The 16,551-nt window shown below is 48.0% G+C and overlaps 1 protein-coding gene across 1 annotated transcript in view; it reads right to left on the bottom strand.

The window, feature by feature from the left end:
• Positions 1–16,551, bottom strand: part of LOC139549457 (roundabout homolog 1-like) — a gene marked incomplete in the record, with an annotated part of 182,916 nt that overhangs the window by 87,041 nt on the left and 79,324 nt on the right. The window contains 2 exon segments of the mRNA XM_071359983.1: positions 2,146–2,317; positions 4,654–4,778. Of these exon segments, the coding sequence (XP_071216084.1) occupies positions 2,146–2,317; positions 4,654–4,778 (297 nt within the window).

The following is a 16,551-nucleotide window of genomic DNA, read 5'->3' as shown; positions in this document are numbered from 1 at the left end:
ATGTGGTGTAATTCAAATAAAACAGGCTACTATACAAGTCCTCTTCCTGCAGCTCCAGACTCCTGGCTGCCAGTGGAGACATGGACACTCACAGCCCCCCCAGAACATGGGAAAAAAACTTCTAAATACCTAGCAGACAAAGTTATTACCAAGGAGAATTTTCCCTCCCTCCTCCTCATCCTCATCCTCCCCCTCATCCTTCTCTCTGGGCGTTCACCAGTCGACACACACAGATTTAATTAAATGTGCTTCATTAAATGTCCATTATGTAGATTACCACTGAGGCCGTTATCATTAATGATGTTAATACTGCTATTGATAACCAATTTTGCCAGCGCTGCTGATTTAGTCAGAAGCATGAGGTTGTTTAGTTCAACGACAGGCACTCAAATGAATAGCAAATCCATTATAAAATGGGATACACATACAGAGTGAAGGACACACGTATGCCTGTATATTTACACACACATGCAGTGTAGTATATTACATGGGAGACTGGCTCTTTGGTGCTGGTGCTGGTGCTGGTGTAATTACTAAAACATTGTCACTCTGACCTGTAATTACCAGATCTGCCCGGGGAGAAGAGGAGGCCTGTTCCCTTTAATAACTGTTATTATCTCCTCCTTCTACCATCTAACAGGCCCTGCCAAACCACAGAGAGAGGGGGAGCAAGGGAGAGAGAGAGAGAGAGAGAGAGGGGGGAGAGGGGGGGGGGGGGAGAGGGGGGAGAGAGAGAAATGAGAGCGAGGGCAGGCCCAGCCACAAAGGTCAAGGGAGGAGGTTTTAAATAAAGAGGCCTTTCTGGAGAGAGAAAATTTAATCTAGGTGAGAGGTGTCTGGTTAGAGAGCGATGAACCTAGGTGAGAGGTGTCTGGTTATAGAGGGTTGAACCTAGGTGAGAGGTGTCTGGTTATAGAGGGTTGAACCTATGTGAGAGGTGTCTGGTTAGAGAGGGTTGAACCTAGGTGAGAGGTGTCTGGTTAGAGAGGGTTGAACCTAGGTGAGAGGTGTCTGGTTATAGAGGGTTGAACCTAGGTGAGAGGTGTATGGTTAGAGAGGGTTGAACCTAGGTGAGAGGTGTCTGGTTAGAGAGGTTTGAACCTAGGTGAGAGGTGTCTGGTTATAGAGGGTTGAACCTAGGTGAGAGGTGTATGGTTATAGAGGGTTGAACCTAGGTGAGAGGTGTATGGTTAGAGAGGGTTGAACCTAGGTGAGAGGTGTCTGGTTATAGAGGGTTGAACCTAGGTGAGAGGTGTCTGGTTAGAGAGGTTTGAATCTAGGTGAGAGGTGTCTGGTTATAGAGGGTTGAACCTAGGTGAGAGGTGTATGGTTAGAGAGGGTTGAACCTAGGTGAGAGGTGTCTGGTTATAGAGGGTTGAACCTAGGTGAGAGGTGTCTGGTTAGAGAGGGTTGAACCTAGGTGAGAGGTGTCTGGTTAGAGAGGGTTGAATCTAGGTGAGAGGTGTATGGTTAGAGAGGGTTGAACCTAGGTGAGAGGTGTCTGGTTATAGAGGGTTGAACCTAGGTGAGAGGTGTCTGGTTAGAGAGGGTTGAACCTAGGTGAGAGTTGTATGGTTAGAGAGGGTTGAACCTAGTTGAGAGTTAGACAAAATTATAGTCACCGTAGAGACTAAGTTGCTAGGGGAACTCTGGGACTAGAGCCAAGGTCACTAGAGCCAAGGTCACTACACTACCAGGCTGGCTGCATTGACTGAGTGATTAGAGGTTTGAACCAGGCCTCACCACAAAGACAGATCCATCCACCAGCAGGCTAGTCTGTTAATGAGAGGACACTCCCAGAGGAGGCACCAGCCAGCGTGAATGTTACACTGCCAGGAGCCAACAGCCCAGAGCCAAGAGGCAAGCCAGGCTCCTGGAGAAGACGAGGCACCACAGAGTCTCCACCTCTGACAGGAGCACAGTCTGGCCAAAACTCTACAGACCTCAATACGTACATTAGACACTTAAATATAGCACAAGTATATTATTATGTATTTATTCAAATCCCTACATGTCTTTGTGCCAAGGTGTGACAATATCACCAATATGTCTCCGAGATCTAATTCTGGGAGTCCCTGATTGGCGGAACCCCTCCTTCTGAAAACTATCTGTTCTCTGTGATTGGCTCTCTGGGCCGTCACTCACCGTCAGTGACCTCCAGCAGGGCCTTGGTGATGACAGAGCCAGCGATGTTGAGGGCCTGGCAGCTGTAGTAGCCCACGTCTGAGCGCTCTGCATCTGTGATAGTCAGGTCCCCCGTCTGGGAGACGGAGACGCGGCTAGAGGGCTGGGGGGGCTGGTAGGAGAAGAGCAGGTTCTAGAGGGTGGAGAGGAGTGAAGACAGGACAGATAAATACAGAGAAGAAAGCAGACATATATAGACAGAGAAGAGAGAAGACAGGTATAGACAGAGAAGAGAGAAGACAGGGCGGATGTAGATAGAGAAGAGACAGGAGAGATATAGACAGAGAAGAGAGAACACAGATATAGACAGATAAGACAGGTATATGCAGAGAAGAGAGAAGACAGGACAGATATAGACAGAGAAAAGAGAAGACATATAGACAGAGAAGAGAGAAGACAGATATAGACAGAGAAGAGAGAAGACAGGTATTGACAGAGAAGAGAGAAGACAGATATAGACAGAGAATAGAAAAGACAGGACGGATGTAGACAGAGAAGAGAGAAGACAGATATAGACAGAGAAGAGAGAAGACAGGAGAGATATAGACAGAGAAAATAGAAGACAGATATAGACAGAGAAGACATGTATAGATAGAGAAGAGAGAAGACAGGACATATATAGACAGAGAAGAGAGAAGACAGGTATAGACAGAGAAGAGATAAGACAGGTATATACAGAGAAGAGAGAAGACAGGACAGATATAGACACAGAAAAGAGAAGACATATAGACAGAGAAGAGAGAAGACAGATATAGACAGAGAAGACAGGACAGATATAGACAGAGAAGAGAGAAGACAGGACAGATATAGACAGAGAAAAGAGAAGACATATAGACAGAGAAGAGAAAAGACAGATATAGACAGAGAAGAGAAAAGACAGATAGACAGAGAAGACAGGTATTGACAGAGAAGAGAAAAGACAGGACAGATACAGACAGAGAAGAGAGAAGACAGGTATAGAAAGAGAATAGAGAAGACATATATAGACAGAGAATAGAGAAGACAGGACAGATGTAGACAGAGAAGAGAAAAGACAGATATAGACAGAGAAGAGACAGGACAGATATAGACAGAGAATAGAGAAGACAGGGCAGATAGAGACCGAGAAGAGAGAAGACAGGGCAGATATAGACAGATCAGATATAGACAGAGACAGATCAGATTTAGACAGAGAAGAGAGGAACAGGGCAGATATAGACAGAGAAGAGAAGACAGGGCAGATATAGACAGAGAAGAGAGGAGACAGGGCAGATATAGACAGATCAGATATAGACAGAGACAGATCAGATTTAGACAGAGAAGAGAGGAGACAGGGCAGATATAGACAGATCAGATATAGACAGAGACAGATCAGATTTAGACAGAGAAGAGAGGAGACAGGGCAGATATAGACAGATCAGATATAGACAGAGACAGATCAGATTTAGACAGAGAAGAGAGGATACAGGGCAGATATAGACAGATCAGATATAGACAGAGACAGATCAGATTTAGACAGAGAAGAGAGGAGACAGGGCAGATATAGACAGATCAGATATAGACAGAGACAGATCAGATTTAGACAGAGAAGAGAGGAGACAGGGCAGATATAGACAGATCAGATATAGACAGAGACAGATCAGATTTAGACAGAGAAGAGAGGAGACAGGGCAGATATAGACAGTTCAGATATAGACAGAGACATATCAGATTTAGACAGAGAAGAGAGGAGACAGGGCAGATATAGACAGATCAGATATAGACAGAGACAGATCAGATTTAGACAGAGAAGAGAGGAGACAGGGCAGATATAGACAGATCAGATATAGACAGAGACAGATCAGATTTAGACAGAGAAAGATCAGATTTAGACAGAGAAGAGAGGAGACAGGGCAGATATAGTCAGATCAGATATAGACAGAGACAGATCAGATTTAGACAGAGAAGAGAGGAGACAGGGCAGATATAGACAGATCAGATATAGACAGAGACAGATCAGATTTAGACAGAGAAGAGAGGAGACAGGGCAGATATAGACAGATCAGATATAGACAGAGACAGATCAGATTTAGACAGAGAAGAGAGGAGACAGGGCAGATATAGACAGATCAGACAGAGACAGATCAGATATAGACAGAGAAGAGAGAAGACAGGACAGATATAGACAGAGAAGAGAGGAGACAGGGCAGATATAGACAGATCAGATATAGACAGAGAAGAGAGGAGACAGGAAGACCATAAGGGTAGTAGAATGGATGGTCCAATTGGAGCATCAGTTTGAAGGTCAGTGATGTTCACTGATTTTATGGCTGGTTTTATAGGTGTAATCATAAAATGTATATAAATCATATAGGACTATCATTAAAAAAAGAATGAAGACTATGATATGACTACGATTTACTACTTATTTTGTATTTCATTTTTGTTCCATAAGCATTCCTCAACATGTGCTCATGCTGGGTTCCTGGTGTACAGTAGATCCCCTCTCACCTGGCTGCCCTCTCTCTGCCAGAAGATAGCAGGTTGAGGGTTTCCTGTTGCCTCACACTGGAAGGTGACGGTCCTCCCCACCGCCACCACCTGGTTCCTGGGCCGCACCACAAACACAGGGGGCACTAGGGGAAGGCAGCGGGATGTTAACTAACATACTGACACAGCATCGCATAATAACATCACACAGAGATATTAGACATTACACTTTCATTTGAATGGAAAACAAAGGAATTTGAATGTAACAGTTATGGTCTCTGTATTTAAATGAGCCTTGGATAAGGATTCAGGCAGTCTCTGTTTAGAGCAGACTTTGGGCGTTGTTGGTGCGTGGACGGAAGATTATTCAAAACTGAAAGTCAATCCATTCCATAATGCAGGCTGTGTATATATTAACAGTTTAATGAATAGAGAAAACAGGAGTGTGAACCGCTGTGGGTCTCTGCATTAGCATGGGCAAGGACACAGAACAAAAACATTTACATGGAAATGGGGGATAAATGAGCCATCTGTCCAAGCTGACACCCTCCAGTAGGAGCATCCATGCATCTTAATGACAAACTCTGCTTCAGAGTGAAGCGCTATGTCACCGCCCAATGTCACACACAGAGCTCTGCAGTGACACCGGGCCTCGCTGTGCTAATAGGCCTGTGTGGAGGGACACACCCGGAATGCTGAGGACCACTGGCTGGGCGATTTACACCTTCATCTCAGAGGACAGTACGCCTGGAGAATACAGTATTACTACGCCCCAGACATCTTAACGCTGATACGGGCCAGGTATCACAGACATAAAAGCAATCTGCAGCCTGTCACTCCACATACAGACACAATTTGTCCACAGGTAAGATGGGATATTTGGTAATGCATAAAGCAACACAACAAGGGGGTGGGGGAAGTATAATGAAATGATTTGGTTTTACCTTGGATTACTCAGACCATAGAGCAGATTTTTACCCATTAATGTCCTTTTGTCACTGTTGCCCGTGACAACTGAAACATGAGTGCTGATTGGTGGGAGGAGGGTGATGGGAGGAGGATGGAGGGGGTGGTGCTGTGACAGCTTCCTGTTTCTGTCATGGCGTCAGAGTGAATAGGTGACAGGTGACATTTCAACTTACCAGACACGACTAAAAGGAAACAGAAAGACAACAGAACAACACACAAGGCAAAAGATGAATAAATAAATCATAAACAACACCATGAAATACAATAACATGATTAGGAAGGAAGGCAAGAATAGGATTTTCCATGGGTAAAAATAATCATGTCATTGTTACTGAATGAATATGAGACATGTGGGGCCAGTCCAGCGGGAACTGAAGCACATTGATGACTCATTACATATGTCCAAATAATGCAGAAAACCAATGAATAGCAACAACAAACACGTAGTACATCCATACACGTTCAACAGTATTCTCTGCATGACGTTGTTCCAAGACTCTGTCTTTACCCATGTTTCCTCAAGAGCACATATTAAAATAAATATGTACAACTAAACAAAAACATAATTTAAGAAAAACAAAACAGATGATGAAAAGTGTTTATTCTCCAACCAGGTTGAAGGAAGATGAAGGTGAGGCCTCTCCTCTCCTCTCCTCTCCTCTCCTCTCCTCTCCTCTCCTCTCCTCTCCTCTCCTCTCCTCTCCTCTCCTCTCCTCTCCTCTATCTCTTGACTAATGAGGTTTTAGAGTCTCCTGAGGACCAGCCCCTCTCCAACCACTAAGGGTACAGCCTTGCATATGGACCACCATGCCATAAAACCACAAGGTGAATGTTAACTGTCACTCTCTGGCCATAAATCTTCCCCAGCCAATCAGTCACCTTATCTAATCTGTCTGCCTCAACAGCTCCCACAGAAACATAAACGCTGTCGCTCAGAGTAATGACCCTCCCCTCGCCCCTCCCCCCACTTATCACAGGATTTAAATGCAGATGAGGCTCACTTCAAAAGGTGTGTATCCGTGTGTCGTACCAAGAAGAAATCGCTGTCTCTCTCTCACACACACACACACACCTACACAAGACCGCATTCAGCACATACACCAATAAATACACACCCTCACACACACCCTCCCTCCCTATACATACCTCCCTACACACCTCCCTACAGACACCTCTCTACAGACACCTCCTGTCAGACACCTCCCTACAGACAGCTCCCTACAGACACCTCCCTACAGACACCTCCTTACAGACACCTCCCTATACACACCTCCCTACAGACACCTCCTTACAGACACCTCCCTACAGACACCTCCCTACAGACACACCTCCCTACACACACACCTCCCTACACACACCTCCCTACAGACACACCTCCCTACAGAAACCTCCCTACACACACCTCCCTACAGACACACCTCCATTCATGTGTATCTAAGCCTTTAATGAGGTAAGCCTACCTCTGACATGCTGCTGTGATCACAGTGGTGGACCTGGAACCTGGGGGAGAGGTCAGCTCTAAACCTGTCTGGAACCTGGGGGAGAGGTCAGCTCTAAACCAGTCTGGGACCTGGGGGGAGAGGTCAGCTCTAAACCTGTCTGGGACCTGGGGGAGAGGTCAGCTCTAAACCTGTCTGGAACCTGGGGGAGAGTTCAGCTCTAAACCTGTCTGGAACCTGGGGGAGAAGTCAGCTCTAAACCTGTCTGGAACCTGGGGGAGAGGTCAGCTCTAAACCTGTCTGGAACCTGGGGGAGAGTTCAGCTCTAAACCTGTCTGGAACCTGGGGGAGAAGTCAGCTCTAAACCTGTCTGGAACCTGGGGGAGAGGTCAGCTCTAAACCTGTCTGGAACCTGGGGGAGAGGTCAGCTCTAAACCTGTCTGGAACCTGGGGGAGAGGTCAGCTCTAAACCTGTCTGGAACCTGGAGGGAGAGGTCAGCTCTAAACCTGTCTGGAACCTGGGGGAGAGGTCAACTCTAAACCTGTCTGGAACCTGGGGGAGAGGTCAGCTCTAAACCTGTCTGGAACCTGGGGGAGAGGTCAGCTCTAAACCTGTCTGGAACCTGGGGGAGAGGTCAACTCTAAACCTGTCTGGAACCTGGGGGAGAGGTCAGCTCTTAACCTGTCTGGGACCTGTGGGAGAGGTCAGCTCTAAACCTGTCTGGGACCTGGGGGGAGAGGTAAGCTCTAAACCTGTCTGGAACCTGGGGGGCGAGTTCAGCTCTGAACCTGTCTGGAACCTGGGGGGAGAGGTCAGCTCTAATCCTGTCTGGAACCTGGAGGGAGAAGTCAGCTCTAATCCTGTCTGGAACCTGGGGGAGAGGTCAGCTCTAAACCTGTCTGGAACCTGGGGGAGAGGTCAGCTCTAAACCTGTCTGGAACCTGGGGGAGAGGTCAACTCTAAACCTGTCTGGAACCTGGGGGAGAGGTCAGCTCTAAACCTGTCTGGAACCTGGGGGAGAGGTCAACTCTAAACCTGTCTGGAACCTGGGGGAGAGGTCAGCTCTTAACCTGTCTGGGACCTGGGGGAGAGGTCAGCTCTAAACCTGTCTGGGACCTGGGGGGAGAGGTAAGCTCTAAACCTGTCTGGAACCTGGGGGCGAGTTCAGCTCTGAACCTGTCTGGAACCTGGGGGGAGAGGTCATCTCTAATCCTGTCTGGAACCTGGAGGGAGAAGTCAGCTCTAATCCTGTCTGGAACCTGGGGGAGAGGTCAGCTCTAAACCTGTCTGGAACCTGGGGGGAGAGGTCAGCTCTAAACCTGTCTGGGACCTGGGGGGGAGAGTTCAGCTCTGAACCTGTCTGGAACCTGGGGGGGGGAAGAGTTCAGCTCTGAACCTGTCTGGAACCTGGGGGGGGAGAGTTCAGCTCTGAACCTGTCTGGAACCTGGAGGGAGAGGTCAGCTCTAAACCTGTCTGGAACCTGGGGGAGAGGTCAGCTCTAAACCTGTCTGGAACCTGGGGGAGAGGTCAGCTCTAAACCTGTCTGGAACCTGGGGGAGAGGTCAGCTCTAAACCTGTCTGGGACCTGGGGGGGGAAGAGTTCAGCTCTGAACCTGTCTGGAACCTGGGGGGGGAGAGTTCAGCTCTGAACCTGTCTGGAACTTGGAGGGAGAGGTCAGCTCTGAACCTGTCTGGAACTTGGAGGGAGAGGTCAGCTCTAAACCTGTCTGGAACCTGGGGGGGGGGGGGGAGAGTTCAACTCTGAACCTGTCTGGAACCTGGGGGAGAGGTCAGCTCTAAACCTGTCTGGAACCTGGGGGGAGAGTTCAGCTCTGAACCTGTCTGGAACCTGGAGGGAGAGGTCAGCTCTAAACCTGTCTGGAACCTGGGGGAGAGGTCAGCTCTAAACCTGTCTGGAACCTGGAGGGAGAGGTCAGCTCTAAACCTGTCTGGAACCTGGAGGGAGAGGTCAGCTCTAAACCTGTCTGGAACCTGGAGGGAGAGGTCAGCTCTAAACCTGTCTGGAACCCGGGGGGGGGGGGGGAGTGTCTGTTTGTGTCTGTGTCAGGCTCTCTCTGTGATCTGATCAGAGGGAGTGGGGGGGACCATAAAGCAGTGTAGCCCTCTGCCCACTGGGGGGTCATCTGTGTGCCAGGGACCCTGTAGAGTGGTTCATAGGGCCTGGAGCAAGGCTGCTGCCGTTCATAAGATCATATTAGCACTGGAAGAGAAATGCATGCTAAGGTTTTAGTCTGGTTAATCGGAGCTCCCATTGTGTCTGTTAGCGTGTGTTTCTAAACTCAGCAAAAAAATAAACATCCTCTCACTGTCAACTGCGTTTATTTTCAGCAAATTAACACATGTAAATATTTGTATGAACATAACAAGATTCAACAACTGAGACATAAACTGAAGAAGTTCCACAGACATGTGACTAAAATAAATGGAATAATGTGTCCCTGACAAAGGGGGAGGGTCAAAATCATAAGTAACAGTCAGTATCTGGTGTGGCCACCAGCTGCATTATGTACTGCAGTGCATCTCCTCCTCATGGACTGCACCAGATTTACCAGTTCTTGCTGTGAGATGTTACCCCACTCTTCCACCAAGGCACCTGCAAGTTCCCAGATATTTCTGGGGGAATGGCCCTAGCCCTCACCCTCCGATCCAACAGGTCCCAGACGTGCTCAATGGGATTGAGATCCGGGCTCTTCCCTGGCCATGGCAGAACACTGACATTCCTGTCTTGCAGGAAATCACACACAGAACGAACAGTATGGCTGGTGGCGTTGTCATGCTGGAGGGCCATGTCAGGATGAGCCTGCAGGAAGGGTACCACAAGAGGGAGGAGGATGTCTTCCCTGTAACGCACAGCGTTGAGATTGCCTGCAATGACAACAAGCTCAGTCCGATGAGGCTGTAACACATCGCCCCAGACCATGACGGACCCTCCACCTCCAAATCGATCCCTCTCCAGAGTACAGGCATCGGTGTAACGCTCATTCCTTCGTCGATAAACGCGAATCCGACCATCAGCCCTGGTGAGACAAAACCGTGACTCGTCAGTGAAGAGCACTTTTTGCCAGTCCTGTCTGGTCCAGCGACGGTGGGTTTGTGCCCATAGGTGATGTTGTTGCCGGTGATGTCTGGTGAGGACCTGCCTTACAACAGGCCTACAAGCCCTCAGTCCAGCCTTTCTCAGCCTATTGCGGACAGTCTGAGCACTGATGGAGGGATTGTGCGTTCCTGGTGTATCTCGGGCAGTTTTTGTTGCCATCCTGTACCTGTCCCGCAGGTGTAATGTTTGGATGTACCGATCCTGTGCAGGTGTTGTTACACATGGTCTGCCACTGCGAGGACGATCAGCTATCTGTCCTGTCTCCCTGTAGTGCTGTCTTAGGCGTCTCACAGTAAGGACATTGCAATTTATTGCACTGGCCACATCTGCAGTCCTTGCAGCATGCCTAAGGCACGGGGTTGTACCTAGGTGAGAGGTGCTGCCTCCTTGCAGCATGCCTAAGGCACGGGGTTGAACCTAGGTGAGAGGTGCTGCCTCCTTGCAGCATGCCTAAGGCACGGGGTTGAACCTAGGTGAGAGGTGCTGCCTCCTTGCAGCATGCCTAAGGCACGTTCATGCAGATGAGCAGGGACCCTGGGCATCTTTTTTTGTGTGTTTTTCAGATTCAGTAGAAAGGCCTCTTTAGTCTCCTACGTTTTCATAACTGTGACCTTAATTGCCTACCGTCTGTAAGCTGTTAGTGTCTTAACGACCGTTACACAGGTGCATGTTCATCAATTGTTTATGGTTCATTGAACAATCATGGGAAACAGTGTTTAAACGCTTTACAATGAAGATCTGTGAAGTTATTTGGATTTTCACGAATTATCTTTGAAAGACAGGGTCCTGAAAAAGGGATGTTTCTTTTTTTGCTGAGTTTATATATGTGTGTGTGTGTGTGTGTATGTGTTAGCGTGTGTGTGTGTGTGTGTGTGTGTGTGTGTGTGTGTGTGTGTGTGTGTGTGTGTGTGTGTGTGTGTGTGTGTGTGTGTGTGTGTGTGTGTGTGTGTGTGTGTGTGTGTGTGTGTGTGTGTGTGTGTGTGTGTGTGTGTGTTAGCATGTGTGTGTGTGTGTGTGTAGATCTGTAAAAGCTTTTTCACTAGCCGCTTAGACCTGTCCTGATCATCCACAACAAGGCCATAAGCAGGCTGTATGTACATTGGCATGCTGTAACCATCACAAGGCTGTACGGGATTATTATAGAAAACAGAAAGGAATCCTTCTATTTGGTTACATTTGTAACATGATAAAGTGTGATATGCTGTTGATATTTATATGTAGGAGATGTGGAAAGCGGCAATAAGAGTCCTGACTGTGTGTGGCCTGGGTTCTAACAGCTTATTCTGGGTCTAATGTATAGTACCCTTCATGACTGACTGCAGAGGGCTTCCTTGATATGAGAACAGCTAATGAAGAGAAGGCTCTGCTGTGCACATTGGAGTGGCTAGATGATGTAGGTTCCCTTGCTAACTCTCTCTGGTTGTTTAGGCAGAGCTTGTATTTCTCATTCCAGTCCCTTTCCATGGGTTGTTAGTCAAACCACTCCAGGGGCTTCCATTCAAGTCCCTTTCCATGGGTTGTTAGTCAAACCACTCTAGGGGCTTCCATTCCAGTCCCTTTCCATGGGTTGTTAGTCAAACCACTCTAGGGGCTTCCACTCCATTCCAGTCCCTTTCCATGGGTTGTTAGTCAAACCACTCTAGGGGCTTCCATTCCAGTCCCTTTCCATGGGTTGTTAGTCAAACCACTCCAGGGGCTTCCATTCAAGTCCCTTTCCATGGGTTGTTAGTCAAACCACTCTAGGGGCTTCCATTCCAGTCCCTTTCCATGGGTTGTTAGTCAAACCACTCTAGGGGCTTCCACTCCATTCCAGTCCCTTTCCATGGGTTGTTAGTCAAACCACTCTAGGGGCTTCCATTCCAGTCCCTTTCCATGGGTTGTTAGTCAAACCACTCTAGGGGCTTCCATTCCAGTCCCTTTCCATGGGTTGTTAGTCAAACCACTCTAGGGGCTTCCATTCCAGTCCCTTTCCATGGGTTGTTAGTCAAACCACTCTAGGGGCTGCCATTCCAGTGCCTTTCCATGGGTTGTTAGTCAAACCACTCTAGGGGCTTCCATTCAAGTCCCTTTCCATGGGTTGTTAGTCAAACCACTCTAGGGGCTTCCATTCCAGTCCCTTTCCATGGGTTGTTAGTCAAACCACTCTAGGGGCTTCCATTCAAGTCCCTTTCCATGGGTTGTTAGTCAAACCACTCTAGGGGCTTCCATTCAAGTCCCTTTCCATGGGTTGTTAGTCAAACCACTCTAGGGGCTTCCATTCCAGTCCCTTTCCATGGGTTGTTAGTCAAACCACTCTAGGGGCTTCCACTCCATTTGTCCTTTCCACAAATAAATCACAACTAATGGCAAAATGACCAGCGGAGGGAAGCCCATTGGTTCCCTGCATTATTTTACCGGTGAATAATATATTCCCAATGGCGAATATCCATCCCATAACAAAACACAAACACCACCACAGAACCAGGATGTCTGTAGTTTATATCACCTTTATTTAACCAAGCCCATGGTGTGGCCATTCACGTGTTTCTTACGTCAATAAATGGAATATTTGACTTAACGTGTTTCTAAGTTCAGAGGAGGTGTTACAGACAGGCAAACACATGTGAAAACAATAATTCACTGATTAAGTTAGTAATGAGAGCAGAGCAGTGAGAAAGAAAAATAGCCCCTGGCACACGGTACAATGCTGACATTGTTCACTGAGGATCTGGCCATGAGAGGTGTGAAGAACAAAAACACTGTCCATTCTGGAATGAATGGGCCAAACAAACCAGCATATAACTATTTTAAGATTTCACTTTAGAGTCATGATAAATGAGTATAATACTTTTGATTCAACCAAAAACGATTCAAATTAATATACTGTTCACATAACATATTGTAATCAACAAAATATCGAATCATGTTTCCAGCTACAGGTCGCAATACTGTGACGCTGTGAACTTTCCTTCTCGATCCAAGCCCGATCCAAGCCCGATCCAAGCCCGATCCAAGCACTTAAATGGGGCTTCAGTAGCCTCATCTGGGAGTTACTGGCAGAGCTTTGAATTCTTAGAATATTGACATTAATTCCACATAGGAGCAGAATATCTCATTTACTCCAGTGTAATACACCGTCTGAGTCAACAATTCACTACCACTGAAATTACATTAAACCAGTGGCAACTGTCTAAGAAATCTTAAGCAACGCATTAGCAGCCTTCCTGTCCTGAATGTTTTTGTAAATAAACATTTTATTTGTGCCTTAATCTCTCCCTTTGGGTTCCTTCCCTCCTTCCTGTCATCCCCTGTGATCTGACAGGACACTCATAATACATTATATATCGATAACACGTATGACAGATCAGTCATTTAATGCGCTTGCTCTCCTGACAAGCATCAGACCGGAAGCAAATATGACATGACAAAATCCTCTCTCCCTCTCTCCTTCTCCTTCTCCCTCTCCCCATCCCCCTCCTCCTCTCCCTCCCCCTCCCTAGCTAGAGGAGGTAAACACTTCCGTTAGTTATTAAGTGGCACAAAGTCTTTGATGATGCACTCTATTTACTGTGAGATGCCCTACCTCATCCTGCATGCTTCCTCTAATACAGGGTCTCACCTCATCCTGCATGCTTCCTCTAATACAGGGTCTCACCTCATCCTGCATGCTTCCTCTAATACAGGGTCTCACCTCATCCTGCATGCTTCCTCTAATACAGGGTCTCACCTCATCCTGCATGCTTCCTCTAATACAGGGTCTCACCTCATCCTGCATGCTTCCTCTAATACAGGGTCTCACCTCATCCTGCATGCTTCCTCTAATACAGGATCTCACCTCATCCTGCATGCTTCCTCTAATACAGGGTCTCACCTCATCCTGCATGCTTCCTCTAATACAGGGTCTCACCTCATCCTGCATGCTTCCTCTAATACAGGGTCTCACCTCATCCTGCATGCTTCTTCTAATACAGGGTCTCACCTCATCCTGCATGCTTCTTCTAATACAGGGTCTCACCTCATCCTGCATGCTTCCTCTAATACAGGGTCTCACCTCATCCTGCATGCTTCCTCTAGGGGGGGCGAGACCGAGTCAAGACAGAGACCAGAGGGGGGTGAGACCGAGTCAAGACCGAGACCAGAAGGGGGGTGAGAGGGGTGAGACCGAGTCAAGACCAAGACCAGAGGGGGGTGAGACCGAGTCAAGACCGAGACCAGGGGGGGGGGGTGAGATGGAGACCAGGAGGGGGCCAAGGCATCTGAGACCGAGTCAAGACGGAGACCGGGAGGGGGGTGAGACCGAGTCAAGACCAAGACCAGAGGGGGGGGGGGTGAGACCGAGTCAAGACCGAGACCAGAGGGGGGGCGAGACCGAGTCAAGACCAAGACCAGAGGGGGGGCGAGACCGAGTCAAGACCGAGACCAGAGGGGGGGGCGAGACCGAGTCAAGACCGAGACCAGAGGGGGGGCGAGACCGAGTCAAGACCGAGACCAGAGGGGGGGCGAGACCGAGTCAAGACCGAGACCAGAGGGGGGGCGAGACCGAGTCAAGACCGAGACCAGAGGGGGGGCGAGACCGAGTCAAGACCGAGACCAGAGGGGGGGTGAGACCGAGTCAAGACCAAGACCAGAGGGGGGGTGAGACCGAGTCAAGACCGAGACCAGAGGGGGGGTGAGACCGAGTCAAGACCGAGACCAGAGAGGGGCGAGACCGAGTCAAGACCAAGACCAGAGGGGGGGTGAGACCGAGTCAAGACCGAAACCGGGGGGGGCGAGACCCGGGAGGGGGACAGGGCGTATGAGACCGAGTCAAGACCGAGACCAGAGGGGGGTGAGACCGAGTCAGATTTGTTTTTGTCCAATTCAAGACCATGACTGTAGTTTTGTCAAATCAGCACCATAATAGGAGTTCTAAAGGTCCAGTATTTCTGTTCATATTTCCGAACATGTGGATTCTTTACACATTCAGAATAGTGAAAAAATGCATCCTGGGGGAAAATAGAGCCACTCCACAAATTATTACTAACCCAAACACAGTGGGGAACAATGGGTCTTCTACACTTTCAGAGAGGGGCTAACGATTTATAAAATAATGATTATAATAATATAATAATAATGATCATTATATTATTTTCAATGATGTTCTGATTTAATCTCTTTAGTTTTTGTTGGAAAGGGTCAACACTGAAGAGAATAAAATATCCAATCAGGTGTATTTTGTGGCTTTTGGCGAATGCGTTCTAATGATCTAATGTCGCACTGTTGCAACGGCCTGTAAACACACAGTCCAGTTCAAAGTGAATGATGGCAGGGCCTACTGCCTGTAAACACACAGTCCAGTTCAAAGTGAATGATGGCAGGTCCTACTGCCTGTAAACACACAGTCCAGTTCAAAGTGAATGATGGCAGGGCCTACTACCTGTAAACACACAGTCCAGTTCAAAGTGAATGATGGCAGGGCCTACTGCCTGTAAACACACAGTCCAGTTCAATGTGAATGATGGCAGGGCCTACTACCTGTAAACACACAGTCCAGTTCAAAGTGAATGATGGCAGGGCCTACTACCTGTAAACACACAGTCCAGTTCAAAGTGAATGATGGCAGGGCCTACTACCTGTAAACACACAGTCCAGTTCAAAGTGAATGATGGCAGGGCCTACTACCTGTAAACACACAGTCCAGTTCAAAGTGAATGATGGCAGGGCCTACTACCTGTAAACACACAGTCCAGTTCAAAGTGAATGATGGCAGGGCATACTGCCTGTAAACACACAGTCCAGTTCAAAGTGAATGATGGCAGGTCCTACTGTCTGTAAACACACAGTCCAGTTCAAAGTGAATGATGGCAGGGCCTACTGTCTGTAAACACACAGTCCAGTTCAAAGTGAATGATGGCAGGGCATACTGCCTGTAAACACACAGTCCAGTTCAAAGTGAATGATGGCAGGTCCTACTGTCTGTAAACACACAGTCCAGTTCAAAGTGAATGATGGCAGGGCCTACTGCCTGTAAACACACAGTCCAGTTCAATGTGAATGATGGCAGGGCCTACTACCTGTAAACACACAGTCCAGTTCAAAGTGAATGATGGCAGGGCCTACTGCCTGTAAACACACAGTCCAGTTCAAAGTGAATGATGGCAGGGCCTACTGCCTGTAAACACACAGTCCAGTTCAAAGTGAGTGATGGCAGGGCCTACTGCCTGTAAACACACAGTCCAGTTCAAAGTGAATGATGGCAGGGCCTACTGCCTGTAAACACACAGTCCAGTTCAAAGTGAATGATGTCAGGCCCTACTGCCTGTAAACACACAGTCCAGTTCAAAGTGAATGATGTCAGGCCCTACTGCCTGTAAACACACAGTCCAGTTCAAAGTGAATGATGGCAGGTCCTACTGCCTGTAAACACACAGTC

This window comes from Salvelinus alpinus, chromosome 22, assembly GCF_045679555.1.
Source record: "Salvelinus alpinus chromosome 22, SLU_Salpinus.1, whole genome shotgun sequence".
NCBI lineage: Eukaryota > Metazoa > Chordata > Actinopteri > Salmoniformes > Salmonidae > Salvelinus > Salvelinus alpinus.
The sequence above is the reverse complement of the archived record's forward strand: the minus strand, read 5'-3'. Positions and strand labels throughout refer to the sequence as shown.